Source organism: Plectropomus leopardus, unplaced genomic scaffold (assembly GCF_008729295.1).
Source record: "Plectropomus leopardus isolate mb unplaced genomic scaffold, YSFRI_Pleo_2.0 unplaced_scaffold38, whole genome shotgun sequence".
Lineage (NCBI taxonomy): Eukaryota > Metazoa > Chordata > Actinopteri > Perciformes > Serranidae > Plectropomus > Plectropomus leopardus.
Window position 1 is genome coordinate 1 of NW_024641571.1, and position 17,008 is coordinate 17,008.

At 35.3% G+C, this 17,008-nt stretch overlaps 2 protein-coding genes across 2 annotated transcripts; one reads left to right on the forward strand and one right to left on the reverse strand.

Annotated features, from left to right (window-relative positions):
• Nucleotides 1-856: 856 nt before the first annotated feature.
• Nucleotides 857-3,799, reverse strand: LOC121938933 (betaine--homocysteine S-methyltransferase 1-like). The gene is made up of 4 exons (XM_042482084.1): nt 3,692-3,799; nt 3,356-3,488; nt 3,150-3,262; nt 857-1,084 (listed from the first exon to the last, which is right to left on the reverse strand). The coding sequence occupies exons 1-4, from the start codon at nt 3,710-3,712 to the stop codon at nt 872-874; spliced, it is 480 nt and encodes a 159-aa protein (XP_042338018.1). The 5' UTR covers nt 3,713-3,799; the 3' UTR covers nt 857-871.
• Nucleotides 3,800-13,677: 9,878 nt separating this feature from the next.
• LOC121938932 (betaine--homocysteine S-methyltransferase 1-like) lies at nt 13,678-16,620 on the forward strand. The gene is made up of 4 exons (XM_042482083.1): nt 13,678-13,785; nt 13,989-14,121; nt 14,215-14,327; nt 16,393-16,620. The coding sequence occupies exons 1-4, from the start codon at nt 13,765-13,767 to the stop codon at nt 16,603-16,605; spliced, it is 480 nt and encodes a 159-aa protein (XP_042338017.1). The 5' UTR covers nt 13,678-13,764; the 3' UTR covers nt 16,606-16,620.
• The last annotated feature ends 388 nt before the right edge of the window (nt 16,621-17,008 follow it).

Genomic DNA, 17,008 nt, shown 5'->3' on the forward strand with positions numbered 1-17,008 from the left:
CAGTAATATACAAGCTACATCTAATTTCTGTGGTTATTGCACAAGTTGGCAGTTGCACAGAGTTACATGCACCAGTGCATGTAGAGCTGAGAATCACGTGCACAACTCACATTTTACATGCATTCTTATGCATATGCATGTGGTATTTAAAATCCAGCCTTATGATGGACACTGAAGTATTTTCTAGGCAGGGAGTTTCTTATGAAAATATATTTTTAGTTGCATTATGGGAAATGTAGTGCAGTGCTTTGGGAACTAAAAATCAGAATACTGTGGCACATATTTTAAGTCTGGCTCCTGTGAGCTCTACAACTTTGTAGCAGCAGCTACAATACTAAAATTCCCTTTATTTTTTCCCCTAGATATTTAATGTCATGCCCAATTCAGAAACAGAAATACTTTGACCCCCGGCAGAAAATTGTGGCAATTAACCCATAGAAACCTGGATCAGCATCTCGTGTTATCTTCAGAGGCCTTTCACCAGCATTTAAAACCTTTGAAACCAGATCAAATTGGTTTAAACATGGCTAAAAAGGCAACTGACAACTTGGCACAACATGTCCAAGAAATTAGGAGGGGCTGACAAGAAATGAACTAAAAATATGTTTAAAAAAAAAAAAAAAAAAAGAGAAACAGAAAAATATCTGAAATATTTAATTGCATATTTAAAGTTAATTATTAAAGTTAGTTTACATTTTTAGCACTATTTTCCATTTCCCTTTTTAACCATTTTTCTTTGTGTGCCAATTTTCTATTTAACCTTTTACTAAGTTCTTGCCAATTTTGGGTGATTTCTTATGAAGTTGCCCATTGCCCTCCACCCATGTTTGTGAAAGAGATTTGCCAATTTGCTTGGGTTTCAAGGGGTTAACTAACAATGTTCACCAAATACCTCTGCAATCAAGAAGTCCACATTTTTCTTTTCAAAGACGTCCGTCTGTTTCTGAAAGATGGCCTTGACTTCAGTCTCGCTCTTGCAGCTGAGGTAAGCGGGGGTCTGAGAGACTCCTCCTGCCACCAGAGCATCACCCTCATCAGCCACCTCCCTGGCCAGGTCACAAGCTGCTTCGTTTATTTGCTGACCCTGTAAGATCAGAGAAAAAAAACAAGACTTTAAATGCAACTTTCACTTTAAGAGAACTCTCTTTTCCTATTTATTGCACAAAAGGATGTACAGGTACAAAATGGCAGAGAGGTGAGAAAATTGTAACAAGTTAAAGAACACAAACTAACAGATGCCAGGGGATAAAAAATCACAACAACAAAGCCAGAGAAGATACAGATTTAAATAAAAATTATTAAAGGCAGTACATAAAGTTATAGTTTTGATACCCTTTTTGTTTTGGAAGGAGAGAACCATCTTAAAGTATTGTTTGGTTTCATGTTCAAATCTCAAAAACAAGGGGTTTAGATTTACTAAATTTGGATTTGTGTTTATGTAAGAGAATAATCAAATTAATAATATAATTTTCTTAGATTTTACTGTTACCTTTATGAAAACCACGCAAAGCATCCTCTAGAAATCAATTAAAACCAGGGTTAATGTTATTAATAATGAATCTGCTCAAGTCCTTTCATAGCCTTTTGGTCACAGTGCCAAAATACTTGGTTTAATTAGATATGTTATTTTTTAATTTTTTTTGTCATGCCATTTCTGTCCCATCCCACATTAGATTACAAGACACCATCACAACTCAAAGCATACGTCATCTTCCGGTTTTACAGATGTCAGCAAAAAAGAAAATTAAGTTTTTAAAAAAATAAAAATTAATTTTATTAAACAATGAATTAATAGTATATGACCAATATTCAAAAAACAAAAAGTTTCTTGATCTTGTTTTTTAATCTCCATGCTTTCTCTCGATAGCAACTCATCTAAAAGGTTTTTATATCTAAATGAAATAATCACCATTAGTCAAAATAAATCAATACCTGTCAAAATAAACAAAAAGGTATCTCTGGGAGGAAATCACTGAATGAACTATTCATGCTGATGTCCTTTTAAACTAAATAAGATAATAATTTTTTGGATAATATTTGTGTAGGATTTTAATAGACTCTTATTTTGTTTGTCAAAAGATACTGGAAAACTTCAAAAGTAAGTCTAGTCCCAATTAAGAGCCCAGTCCCTTTTACTAGCTCGGTGTTTTGACAAATAAAGGCCTGTCTCAATTAGAGGCTCAGTCTGTTTACGCTGCAGTTCACTTTTATAGAAGTTCTTTTTATATATAAAACCAGGTTGTTGGCTACCAGCTGGAGATAATGTTAGTTAGCTGCTTAGATCACGCATACAAACATGGATATATGTTTAAACTTAATGTAATCAATATAGACATGCACACACTGTTAGCTTGGTAAGGTTCTCTATGACTCATTCATCCAGTTCATTTACTGAAACCATGAGCACCAAAGAAAACGGTTTTACCAACATAGTAAGAGAGATGCAAAGAAAGTTGAGAAGATTTAAAAAAAAAAAAGGAAAAATGTTTGGTGAAGTATATTCATAATCATATATTTAAATTTACAGAACCAGAATATTTCTTAAGCTTTTCTTTTTAATTCTTATTTATTCATTTATTTTTCTTTTACAGGCAATTTCTGTATTTTTTATTTGTTTTTTTTTTTGCTTTTGTGTTGTGGTTCTTTTTTTTGGGGGGGGGGGCAAATTTTCAGGATGTTTTAAATTTTCTTGCCAATTCTTGCCAACTTTGGGGTATTTCCATTTTTTGATGCTCATTATTTTCTCCCCATGTTTTTTTTTATGCCAATTTGCCCAGGTTTCAAGGGTTGAAAAAAAAAAAGTCATTCTATTTTCCATCTTTACTGAGCAACAGTTTTGCGTGAAAGGAATTAAAAGCTTGTCCCATATAGACGCCTGTCCCAAATATAAGCCTGTTGAGTTCTATAATTTAAGCAAATGACAGTTTTATGGTATTTAGGAGTCCAAACGTTCTTCCAAAGGAAGTTTTTTGGTTGTTTCAGTGATTGACAACACGAGGCACACAAAACACACAAAGTTTCTGTTGATGTTTCATGCTGCAGGCAGTAGGTGCTGTGCCAACTCTGCTGGCCAAGCCTCCGCCCCCTCTTCATAACTTTATATGAGACGTGAGAGCAGCTGCTGTGACACACATTAAAGCTGTACTCACAGTGAAGCGCTGAGTGTGGCCTCTGTTCTCCAGTTTATCATCGCTTGCGTAGAAAGTGAACGTCTGCATGACGTTGGAGCCTGCTCTCAGAAACTCTCTGTGCAGCTGGCGCACTGAAACAAGACACACTTTTCAGCATTTGGATCTGGCTTTGCAGGTTAGGAAACACATGCATGCACAGAGACATGGAAAGAATGGTGTAATACCTGCTTCAGGGTACTCAGCTGCAGCCTCAGGTGTCCACGGTCCCGCTTTGACATAACCTCTCTTCTCAAGGGCGAAGACAAAGCCTCCGTCCCCAATAACGATCTCTCCTGCATCCAGACGCTCCAAAATCCCCTGTGTGACATTCAAGAAGCACAAAAACGCTCAATTTGATGCAATCTGGAAGTTAGTACGAATTGAGGCAAACCACTTCCTTTTGCGCATGCAAAAAATTACTTCCTTTTTGCGCAAAAATGCACATACGCAACCAAAACCTGACAAATTTAAAGCAACAAGTAAATTGAAAGCATTAAGTAAGAGAAATCTTATTCACTCACCTTCTTTGCTCCTGGTGTCATGATTATTGCAGTAGTAACCGGCCCTCTCGCCTCAGCCAGAGTCCCTCTGAGTTTGGGAAGGGAGTTGTGGAAGCAACCATGCTGAATTTATAATCCAAGAGGGGTGTGGTGCTGCTGATGTCACTCCAAGATCCGCCTGCCTTTCATGGCGCATCTTTTTGTTTTTTTCCTTTCTTTTGGCAATATTGCATAAGACAATTTATTGTCTCTGCAGCGCTGCATTGTGCAAGACTCTTGCTCTATACTCACTTGTATTTCGTGGAATAAATCAATTTGAAGATTTAATGCTTTAGTAAAGGGGAACAGGATGGTTATCAGGTGAAAGTACAGAGAATTTGACTCATGCAAACCAATGCATAATTAGGTTTAACCCTTTAAGAGTTGGAGCATTATCACTTTTCTTGCATTTAGACACCATCCATTGGTATTTAAACCCTTAAACCCTGAGCAAACCAATGCAGTTTCTTTCAAAAAACATGGGGAAAGGCAGTAAAGTAACTGATTTTCAGGTATTTTGTTGTGGTTTTTACTAATTTCTTGCTAATTTTGGGGTGATTTCTTATTTTGTTACTCATTGCATTCTTCTCAATCAAGCCAATATGCTTAGGTTTATATGGGTTAACTACTTTTTTTTTGTTCATAAATTAATGCAAAACACAGAAGCTGTAAAACACAGATGTTAACCACATGAGTGAGATGAAATCTTTTCTGGATAGTCCCAAAACGATAAACATGTGGAGAAGGAGCCTGACCAGTTTTATGAGCCACTATACATATACAGGCAGATACTATGCACTGTAAAATCTGTAAAAGTTGATCTTACTCGAAATAATCCCAGAAACCTGACGAAATAATCTTAAACCTTAATTTATGTGTTACATTTACTTGAAACTTATTTACTTAATTTTGTGAAGTTTTGGCAACTTGAAAATGACCAGTGAATTTACCTTATTCTTTGTAAGTGTTAGTGACTTAAGTAAAGCAAGTTAGTCTGACTTAACTTGATCATGAAGAGATGATTTTGTAACTAGATGAAGTGGAAAATCTGCAGAAAATAGAAATTAGTAGAATACAGATATATAGCAAAACTTGGTTTACCAAAGTTGGTTTACAACTTCATTGAATTGAGTAAATATAATTAACTTAAAGTAAACGTAACAATTGTACATACAGTAAACATAAATTAATAAACATAATTATTAATTCACCAACATTTTTCAAGGTTGCTTTCTCAGATTTTTGTAAAAAGTAAAATCGATTTGTTAGATTTTATCAAGTACATATAGGCCTACAGGCATAAACCGTAGGGTTGATGTGACAAAGTGACACTGAAAGGACAAAAATCTGATTTTCTTGGCATCATTTTTGTCATCCCAAATATTTTGTGCTTTTTGTGTCTTCCCCTGAATGGTTTAGCTTCACTGTGCAGAGAAATGTGTGAGTGTGACACTGGTGAGACATGGTGTACAGTACAGTATGGGCAGGATTTTGTGACCTCTCAAATACCTCGGAGCCAATCCAGTTGTGCAACTTTCCCAAGTGTGATGTGGAAACTTGAAACCTCTGCTGTACAATAACACTAACAATGGACTTTTCAGTCAGCATCTTGTGCGCAGCAGTTAAACTGTTGAAGCTACAAACATTTGCATATTTACAAAGTCTGGATTTTTTGAATAAGGAAGAAGGAGAATGGATGGATCAGGAGACTTTTTGTGCAGACTCAGAGTGTTTGGGGTTGCACAACCGATATTGATATTATGTTATCATGATAAAGACATGGGATTTCAGCTTGTATTGGATATTTTTCAGTTAACACAGACACAAACCTGGACTGAATTTTCTTGTGCTGCATTCAGATGCTTTTCACAAGCTGTTTAACCCTTTCAAATCTGAGCAAATTATGAAAACATGGGGGGAAAAAGGCAATGAGCAACTTGGCAAGAAATGTCCAACATATTTTGAAAATTCCTAACAATTTCAGCACTTTTCAAAGTCATTTTATGTTTTTTATGTTTCTTGCTTTTTTGTTTTTTGTTTTCCCATTTTCAGGCAATTTTCATGTCACTTTTGACTAATTTTCTTGTTCATTTTGAGACAAATCTTGTTAAGTTGCTCATTGCATTCAGGTTTTTGAACTAAGTAAAACCAATTTGCTTATGTTTCAAATGTTTAAATTCTTGTGAGAGGTGTCTGAACACAGCACAAGACAACTGATGTGAATCCAGATTTTGAAGGGTTAAAGTTTACTGCTGTCCATGTAAACTGAACTAGATTAAATATGAAAACATATAAAGATTAAATATTTAATATATCAAAAAATAATAAAACACACAAAAATAGAAACAAACTGGAATCAGCTATCAACCTCTTGTTTAAATGTTCTTAGCATTAAAATGTAGGCTATCTCATCTTCTTCTTTGTAGCTTCCATGTTCTTTCCACTTTACGGCCTAAAAGCACATGAACACAACTTGAAAACTGCGACCTTCTGACATCAAATGAATGCTGCATACCATCTCATCCACCACTAAAAAAAACAGCTCGCTGCAATAATACATCCACAGACAATATTGCCCCCAAAAGAGGCCAAAACTACACAGAAGAGTAGAGAAATACAGTTTATTGTTTGCAGCAGAGACACAGTCTCAGTCCAGATTACCATGGCGATGACATCCTGTGATAATCAGCCAAGATCAACACAACCGACTCCAAGCAACCAGTGGTATGTTAGACTGAAGACAGTCCAAACTCAAAATGTAGTCAAAGAAACACTGTGGTGCTGCTTGAACCAGTCCACATTTACCCAGTGTTCATTTTTCCTGAAGGATCATCATAACTGATGATCATAACAACATTGATTAGCCTGACATCACCAGACCAAATTACAAATTTGAAGAATCTGCCAGAGCAAATGAAATATGAGCATGCAAATTTGTCTGATTCCAAGGCTAATAACTGATGCTTCCAATGAAATTTTAAAAAAATTTTTAGTTCCACCTTTCTACCATTGTTAGTGCGGCAGTCTTTGAAGACATTTCCCATACTTGCCAAAATATCGAATTACTGCATCACATGACGCCATTGGACCCAGAAAGACTTTTCTCTCTGACTTACCTGAAGAAAGAGATGCCTATAAATCAGTAGCTAAATCAGAAAAATTATTCGTTTCTCTATTAGGATTTGATCCACTCTGTCCAATTTAATTTGGACAGTATGAAGAGTTGCAAGATTAACCCTTTAACACCTGGATGACTTTGTTCTCTTGTGCTGCATTCAAACGCCTTTCACCAGCATATAAATCTCTGAAACCTCAGAAATCTTGATACAGGGTAACAGATATGATAAAAACAAGTCCACAAAAATATATTTATAATTCCCTTAATTGTTTATTTACTTAAAGTTATACTACAGAATTTGTTATTATTATTATTATTATTGTTATTATTATTATTATTATTATTATTATTATTATTATTATTATTATTATTGTATATTTTTAAAACATTTTCTTAAGGTTATATTTCTGGAGTTTTTCTTTGTTTGCCTGTTTTAAACTTTTTTCTTATTTATTTATTTATTTATTTGGGCCATTTTTCCATTTGTCATTTTCTTATTTTGTTTTTATTTACAAATTTCTTGCAATTTTTTAGGCCATTTCTTGTGAAATTGCTCATCCCTGCCTCTTTACAAAGATATCAAGCCAATTTGTTTAGGTTTCAAAAGGTTAAATCATTTTATAGTTGAGCACTGAACTGGAGGAAGCCAGCTCAGCTGGAGGAAATGTCTACTGCTCCAGCTCTGTGGACCCAATGATGGGGAAGCAGCACCGATCATCCAGGTCATTTTAGGAAATAGAGGTTTATTGGCTTCATGCGTCACTGACCTATCCAGGTCTCCATGGGACCCACTCCCTGTGTAAATATAAACAGCCTGACAAAAACATGATTCTTATCATACATACTCATCATATTACAGAACATTTCTTCTAACCCTAACCCTAACCCTAACCCCCTAAATGCTACCCACGGGGGCCTTTAAATGATCCTGAGACATTTTGCATAGAAATAAGAATTTCATTTGAGTTAAAAAAAATGTTGAAATTGTACGTTTTTTAATTAATAATTGTGCCTTTGGTGCAAAATGCAATTTAAGGAGCTTAACAATACAATGAAAACATATCTGTACAGTGGTTAAAAGGCAATATTAGGAAAATTAACACTAGAAATAGGAGGGGCAGATAAAAAATTAAATTAGTCTAAGTTTTAAGGCTCTAACTAACTAATGGAACACAGGTGAGGGGGAAACAGGTAGGGAAACAGACGCAGAGACGAAGTAAAACCAGACGTGACACATGAGGAGAGCGACTTTTAGATTAAAACAGGAAAACTACGAACCAAAACCCAGGATCGAGACAGAGTCTCTCTTAGACCTTGCCCTTCCTCCCTGGACCATCTGTACCCCTCAAAATCGTAGAAGGACTGCGATGTGTAGCTATATAACATGATGTCTTGTGAGCGTACATGTAGTTTACATCTACAGTATTTGTCAAGGGGTTGAAATGCAATGAAAGCACTGCAACTCGAAAGCACTGCAACTCGAAATGACACATGCTAATTGTTAAAAAACAACAACTAGCAACTAGCAAACGAGGAAAACGTCTGCACCAATTTGCAACACATTCTCAGCAATTTAGGAAATAAAATGCCCCAATGTGAGAAAAAACAAGCACATACACATACACTGAAGTGTTAAGATGGCTTAAAATGTAGCTATATTTACTTATTTAAGTTGTTGCAACTTAAACAGGACAATTAAAACCACCATGTTCTTTCTGAGTGTTAGCAACTTCAGTAAACCAAGTCAGTCTGATTTAACTTGATCATGAAAAAGAGGATTTAGCCAATAATGATGTTAGGAGATCTGTGAGTTTTGCTTTCTTAACCCTTTAATGATCACATTAGGAAATGCCTTTGCAAAAAAATTATACACCCTTATAGATCATAGAATATGTTAACAAAATGCATAAATTTATGCATTTTGTTAACATATTCTATGATCTATAAGGGTGTATAATTTTTTTGCAAAGGCATTTCCTAATGTGATCATTAAAGGGTTAAGAAAGCAAAACTCACAGATCTCCTAACATCATTATTGGCTAAATCCTCTTTTTCATGATCAAGTTAAATCAGACTGACTTGGTTTACTGAAGTTGCTAACACTCAGAAAGAACATGGTGGTTTTAATTGTCCTGTTTAAGTTGCAACAACTTAAATAAGTAAATATAGCTACATTTTAAGCCATCTTAACACTTCAGTGTATGTGTATGTGCTTGTTTTTTCTCACATTGGGGCATTTTATTTCCTAAATTGCTGAGAATGTGTTGCAAATTGGTGCAGACGTTTTCCTCGTTTGCTAGTTGCTAGTTGTTGTTTTTTAACAATTAGCATGTGTCATTTCGAGTTGCAGTGCTTTCGAGTTGCAGTGCTTTCATTGCATTTCAACCCCTTGACAAATACTGTAGATGTAAACTACATGTACGCTCACAAGACATCATGTTATATAGCTACACATCGCAGTCCTTCTACGATTTTGAGGGGTACAGATGGTCCAGGGAGGAAGGGCAAGGTCTAAGAGAGACTCTGTCTCGATCCTGGGTTTTGGTTCGTAGTTTTCCTGTTTTAATCTAAAAGTCGCTCTCCTCATGTGTCACGTCTGGTTTTACTTCGTCTCTGCGTCTGTTTCCCTACCTGTTTCCCCCTCACCTGTGTTCCATTAGTTAGTTAGAGCCTTAAAACTTAGACTAATTTAATTTTTTATCTGCCCCTCCTATTTCTAGTGTTAATTTTCCTAATATTGCCTTTTAACCACTGTACAGATATGTTTTCATTGTATTGTTAAGCTCCTTAAATTGCATTTTGCACCAAAGGCACAATTATTAATTAAAAAACGTACAATTTCAACATTTTTTTTAACTCAAATGAAATTCTTATTTCTATGCAAAATGTCTCAGGATCATTTAAAGGCCCCCGTGGGTAGCATTTAGGGGGTTAGGGTTAGGGTTAGGGTTAGAAGAAATGTTCTGTAATATGATGAGTATGTATGATAAGAATCATGTTTTTGTCAGGCTGTTTATATTTACACAGGGAGTGGGTCCCATGGAGACCTGGATAGGTCAGTGACGCATGAAGCCAATAAACCTCTATTTCCTAAAATGACCTGGATGATCGGTGCTGCTTCCCCATCATTGGGTCCACAGAGCTGGAGCAGTAGACATTTCCTCCAGCTGAGCTGGCTTCCTCCAGTTCAGTGCTCAACTATAAAATGATTTAACCTTTTGAAACCTAAACAAATTGGCTTGATATCTTTGTAAAGAGGCAGGGATGAGCAATTTCACAAGAAATGGCCTAAAAAATTGCAAGAAATTTGTAAATAAAAACAAAATAAGAAAATGACAAATGGAAAAATGGCCCAAATAAATAAATAAATAAATAAGAAAAAAGTTTAAAACAGGCAAACAAAGAAAAACTCCAGAAATATAACCTTAAGAAAATGTTTTAAAAATATACAATAATAATAATAATAATAATAATAATAATAATAATAATAATAATAATAACAATAATAATAATAATAATAACAAATTCTGTAGTATAACTTTAAGTAAATAAACAATTAAGGGAATTATAAATATATTTTTGTGGACTTGTTTTTATCATATCTGTTACCCTGTATCAAGATTTCTGAGGTTTCAGAGATTTATATGCTGGTGAAAGGCGTTTGAATGCAGCACAAGAGAACAAAGTCATCCAGGTGTTAAAGGGTTAATCTTGCAACTCTTCATACTGTCCAAATTAAATTGGACAGAGTGGATCAAATCCTAATAGAGAAACGAATAATTTTTCTGATTTAGCTACTGATTTATAGGCATCTCTTTCTTCAGGTAAGTCAGAGAGAAAAGTCTTTCTGGGTCCAATGGCGTCATGTGATGCAGTAATTCGATATTTTGGCAAGTATGGGAAATGTCTTCAAAGACTGCCGCACTAACAATGGTAGAAAGGTGGAACTAAAAATTTTTTTAAAATTTCATTGGAAGCATCAGTTATTAGCCTTGGAATCAGACAAATTTGCATGCTCATATTTCATTTGCTCTGGCAGATTCTTCAAATTTGTAATTTGGTCTGGTGATGTCAGGCTAATCAATGTTGTTATGATCATCAGTTATGATGATCCTTCAGGAAAAATGAACACTGGGTAAATGTGGACTGGTTCAAGCAGCACCACAGTGTTTCTTTGACTACATTTTGAGTTTGGACTGTCTTCAGTCTAACATACCACTGGTTGCTTGGAGTCGGTTGTGTTGATCTTGGCTGATTATCACAGGATGTCATCGCCATGGTAATCTGGACTGAGACTGTGTCTCTGCTGCAAACAATAAACTGTATTTCTCTACTCTTCTGTGTAGTTTTGGCCTCTTTTGGGGGCAATATTGTCTGTGGATGTATTATTGCAGCGAGCTGTTTTTTTTAGTGGTGGATGAGATGGTATGCAGCATTCATTTGATGTCAGAAGGTCGCAGTTTTCAAGTTGTGTTCATGTGCTTTTAGGCCGTAAAGTGGAAAGAACATGGAAGCTACAAAGAAGAAGATGAGATAGCCTACATTTTAATGCTAAGAACATTTAAACAAGAGGTTGATAGCTGATTCCAGTTTGTTTCTATTTTTGTGTGTTTTATTATTTTTTGATATATTAAATATTTAATCTTTATATGTTTTCATATTTAATCTAGTTCAGTTTACATGGACAGCAGTAAACTTTAACCCTTCAAAATCTGGATTCACATCAGTTGTCTTGTGCTGTGTTCAGACACCTCTCACAAGAATTTAAACATTTGAAACATAAGCAAATTGGTTTTACTTAGTTCAAAAACCTGAATGCAATGAGCAACTTAACAAGATTTGTCTCAAAATGAACAAGAAAATTAGTCAAAAGTGACATGAAAATTGCCTGAAAATGGGAAAACAAAAAACAAAAAAGCAAGAAACATAAAAAACATAAAATGACTTTGAAAAGTGCTGAAATTGTTAGGAATTTTCAAAATATGTTGGACATTTCTTGCCAAGTTGCTCATTGCCTTTTTCCCCCCATGTTTTCATAATTTGCTCAGATTTGAAAGGGTTAAACAGCTTGTGAAAAGCATCTGAATGCAGCACAAGAAAATTCAGTCCAGGTTTGTGTCTGTGTTAACTGAAAAATATCCAATACAAGCTGAAATCCCATGTCTTTATCATGATAACATAATATCAATATCGGTTGTGCAACCCCAAACACTCTGAGTCTGCACAAAAAGTCTCCTGATCCATCCATTCTCCTTCTTCCTTATTCAAAAAATCCAGACTTTGTAAATATGCAAATGTTTGTAGCTTCAACAGTTTAACTGCTGCGCACAAGATGCTGACTGAAAAGTCCATTGTTAGTGTTATTGTACAGCAGAGGTTTCAAGTTTCCACATCACACTTGGGAAAGTTGCACAACTGGATTGGCTCCGAGGTATTTGAGAGGTCACAAAATCCTGCCCATACTGTACTGTACACCATGTCTCACCAGTGTCACACTCACACATTTCTCTGCACAGTGAAGCTAAACCATTCAGGGGAAGACACAAAAAGCACAAAATATTTGGGATGACAAAAATGATGCCAAGAAAATCAGATTTTTGTCCTTTCAGTGTCACTTTGTCACATCAACCCTACGGTTTATGCCTGTAGGCCTATATGTACTTGATAAAATCTAACAAATCGATTTTACTTTTTACAAAAATCTGAGAAAGCAACCTTGAAAAATGTTGGTGAATTAATAATTATGTTTATTAATTTATGTTTACTGTATGTACAATTGTTACGTTTACTTTAAGTTAATTATATTTACTCAATTCAATGAAGTTGTAAACCAACTTTGGTAAACCAAGTTTTGCTATATATCTGTATTCTACTAATTTCTATTTTCTGCAGATTTTCCACTTCATCTAGTTACAAAATCATCTCTTCATGATCAAGTTAAGTCAGACTAACTTGCTTTACTTAAGTCACTAACACTTACAAAGAATAAGGTAAATTCACTGGTCATTTTCAAGTTGCCAAAACTTCACAAAATTAAGTAAATAAGTTTCAAGTAAATGTAACACATAAATTAAGGTTTAAGATTATTTCGTCAGGTTTCTGGGATTATTTCGAGTAAGATCAACTTTTACAGATTTTACAGTGCATAGTATCTGCCTGTATATGTATAGTGGCTCATAAAACTGGTCAGGCTCCTTCTCCACATGTTTATCGTTTTGGGACTATCCAGAAAAGATTTCATCTCACTCATGTGGTTAACATCTGTGTTTTACAGCTTCTGTGTTTTGCATTAATTTATGAACAAAAAAAAAGTAGTTAACCCATATAAACCTAAGCATATTGGCTTGATTGAGAAGAATGCAATGAGTAACAAAATAAGAAATCACCCCAAAATTAGCAAGAAATTAGTAAAAACCACAACAAAATACCTGAAAATCAGTTACTTTACTGCCTTTCCCCATGTTTTTTGAAAGAAACTGCATTGGTTTGCTCAGGGTTTAAGGGTTTAAATACCAATGGATGGTGTCTAAATGCAAGAAAAGTGATAATGCTCCAACTCTTAAAGGGTTAAACCTAATTATGCATTGGTTTGCATGAGTCAAATTCTCTGTACTTTCACCTGATAACCATCCTGTTCCCCTTTACTAAAGCATTAAATCTTCAAATTGATTTATTCCACGAAATACAAGTGAGTATAGAGCAAGAGTCTTGCACAATGCAGCGCTGCAGAGACAATAAATTGTCTTATGCAATATTGCCAAAAGAAAGGAAAAAAACAAAAAGATGCGCCATGAAAGGCAGGCGGATCTTGGAGTGACATCAGCAGCACCACACCCCTCTTGGATTATAAATTCAGCATGGTTGCTTCCACAACTCCCTTCCCAAACTCAGAGGGACTCTGGCTGAGGCGAGAGGGCCGGTTACTACTGCAATAATCATGACACCAGGAGCAAAGAAGGTGAGTGAATAAGATTTCTCTTACTTAATGCTTTCAATTTACTTGTTGCTTTAAATTTGTCAGGTTTTGGTTGCGTATGTGCATTTTTGCGCAAAAAGGAAGTAATTTTTTGCATGCGCAAAAGGAAGTGGTTTGCCTCAATTCGTACTAACTTCCAGATTGCATCAAATTGAGCGTTTTTGTGCTTCTTGAATGTCACACAGGGGATTTTGGAGCGTCTGGATGCAGGAGAGATCGTTATTGGGGACGGAGGCTTTGTCTTCGCCCTTGAGAAGAGAGGTTATGTCAAAGCGGGACCGTGGACACCTGAGGCTGCAGCTGAGTACCCTGAAGCAGGTATTACACCATTCTTTCCATGTCTCTGTGCATGCATGTGTTTCCTAACCTGCAAAGCCAGATCCAAATGCTGAAAAGTGTGTCTTGTTTCAGTGCGCCAGCTGCACAGAGAGTTTCTGAGAGCAGGCTCCAACGTCATGCAGACGTTCACTTTCTACGCAAGCGATGATAAACTGGAGAACAGAGGCCACACTCAGCGCTTCACTGTGAGTACAGCTTTAATGTGTGTCACAGCAGCTGCTCTCACGTCTCATATAAAGTTATGAAGAGGGGGCGGAGGCTTGGCCAGCAGAGTTGGCACAGCACCTACTGCCTGCAGCATGAAACATCAACAGAAACTTTGTGTGTTTTGTGTGCCTCGTGTTGTCAATCACTGAAACAACCAAAAAACTTCCTTTGGAAGAACGTTTGGACTCCTAAATACCATAAAACTGTCATTTGCTTAAATTATAGAACTCAACAGGCTTATATTTGGGACAGGCGTCTATATGGGACAAGCTTTTAATTCCTTTCACGCAAAACTGTTGCTCAGTAAAGATGGAAAATAGAATGACTTTTTTTTTTTCAACCCTTGAAACCTGGGCAAATTGGCATAAAAAAAAACATGGGGAGAAAATAATGAGCATCAAAAAATGGAAATACCCCAAAGTTGGCAAGAATTGGCAAGAAAATTTAAAACATCCTGAAAATTTGCCCCCCCCCCCAAAAAAAAGAACCACAACACAAAAGCAAAAAAAAAAACAAATAAAAAATACAGAAATTGCCTGTAAAAGAAAAATAAATGAATAAATAAGAATTAAAAAGAAAAGCTTAAGAAATATTCTGGTTCTGTAAATTTAAATATATGATTATGAATATACTTCACCAAACATTTTTCCTTTTTTTTTTTTAAATCTTCTCAACTTTCTTTGCATCTCTCTTACTATGTTGGTAAAACCGTTTTCTTTGGTGCTCATGGTTTCAGTAAATGAACTGGATGAATGAGTCATAGAGAACCTTACCAAGCTAACAGTGTGTGCATGTCTATATTGATTACATTAAGTTTAAACATATATCCATGTTTGTATGCGTGATCTAAGCAGCTAACTAACATTATCTCCAGCTGGTAGCCAACAACCTGGTTTTATATATAAAAAGAACTTCTATAAAAGTGAACTGCAGCGTAAACAGACTGAGCCTCTAATTGAGACAGGCCTTTATTTGTCAAAACACCGAGCTAGTAAAAGGGACTGGGCTCTTAATTGGGACTAGACTTACTTTTGAAGTTTTCCAGTATCTTTTGACAAACAAAATAAGAGTCTATTAAAATCCTACACAAATATTATCCAAAAAATTATTATCTTATTTAGTTTAAAAGGACATCAGCATGAATAGTTCATTCAGTGATTTCCTCCCAGAGATACCTTTTTGTTTATTTTGACAGGTATTGATTTATTTTGACTAATGGTGATTATTTCATTTAGATATAAAAACCTTTTAGATGAGTTGCTATCGAGAGAAAGCATGGAGATTAAAAAACAAGATCAAGAAACTTTTTGTTTTTTGAATATTGGTCATATACTATTAATTCATTGTTTAATAAAATTAATTTTTATTTTTTTAAAAACTTAATTTTCTTTTTTGCTGACATCTGTAAAACCGGAAGATGACGTATGCTTTGAGTTGTGATGGTGTCTTGTAATCTAATGTGGGATGGGACAGAAATGGCATGACAAAAAAAATTAAAAAATAACATATCTAATTAAACCAAGTATTTTGGCACTGTGACCAAAAGGCTATGAAAGGACTTGAGCAGATTCATTATTAATAACATTAACCCTGGTTTTAATTGATTTCTAGAGGATGCTTTGCGTGGTTTTCATAAAGGTAACAGTAAAATCTAAGAAAATTATATTATTAATTTGATTATTCTCTTACATAAACACAAATCCAAATTTAGTAAATCTAAACCCCTTGTTTTTGAGATTTGAACATGAAACCAAACAATACTTTAAGATGGTTCTCTCCTTCCAAAACAAAAAGGGTATCAAAACTATAACTTTATGTACTGCCTTTAATAATTTTTATTTAAATCTGTATCTTCTCTGGCTTTGTTGTTGTGATTTTTTATCCCCTGGCATCTGTTAGTTTGTGTTCTTTAACTTGTTACAATTTTCTCACCTCTCTGCCATTTTGTACCTGTACATCCTTTTGTGCAATAAATAGGAAAAGAGAGTTCTCTTAAAGTGAAAGTTGCATTTAAAGTCTTGTTTTTTTTCTCTGATCTTACAGGGTCAGCAAATAAACGAAGCAGCTTGTGACCTGGCCAGGGAGGTGGCTGATGAGGGTGATGCTCTGGTGGCAGGAGGAGTCTCTCAGACCCCCGCTTACCTCAGCTGCAAGAGCGAGACTGAAGTCAAGGCCATCTTTCAGAAACAGACGGACGTCTTTGAAAAGAAAAATGTGGACTTCTTGATTGCAGAGGTATTTGGTGAACATTGTTAGTTAACCCCTTGAAACCCAAGCAAATTGGCAAATCTCTTTCACAAACATGGGTGGAGGGCAATGGGCAACTTCATAAGAAATCACCCAAAATTGGCAAGAACTTAGTAAAAGGTTAAATAGAAAATTGGCACACAAAGAAAAATGGTTAAAAAGGGAAATGGAAAATAGTGCTAAAAATGTAAACTAACTTTAATAATTAACTTTAAATATGCAATTAAATATTTCAGATATTTTTCTGTTTCTCTTTTTTTTTTTTTTTTTTTAAACATATTTTTAGTTCATTTCTTGTCAGCCCCTCCTAATTTCTTGGACATGTTGTGCCAAGTTGTCAGTTGCCTTTTTAGCCATGTTTAAACCAATTTGATCTGGTTTCAAAGGTTTTAAATGCTGGTGAAAGGCCTCT

Excerpts from the sequence above, each read along its gene's own strand:
- LOC121938933 (XM_042482084.1), bottom strand. The coding sequence starts at position 3,712 with ATGACACCAGGAGCAAAGAAG. Across the intron at positions 3,489-3,691 it reads TGACACCAGGAGCAAAGAAG|GGGATTTTGGAGCGTCTGGA; the intron begins GTGAGTGAATAA and ends AATGTCACACAG. Across the intron at positions 3,263-3,355 it reads AGCTGAGTACCCTGAAGCAG|TGCGCCAGCTGCACAGAGAG; the intron begins GTATTACACCAT and ends GTCTTGTTTCAG.
- LOC121938932 (XM_042482083.1), top strand. The coding sequence starts at position 13,765 with ATGACACCAGGAGCAAAGAAG. Across the intron at positions 13,786-13,988 it reads TGACACCAGGAGCAAAGAAG|GGGATTTTGGAGCGTCTGGA; the intron begins GTGAGTGAATAA and ends AATGTCACACAG. Across the intron at positions 14,122-14,214 it reads AGCTGAGTACCCTGAAGCAG|TGCGCCAGCTGCACAGAGAG; the intron begins GTATTACACCAT and ends GTCTTGTTTCAG.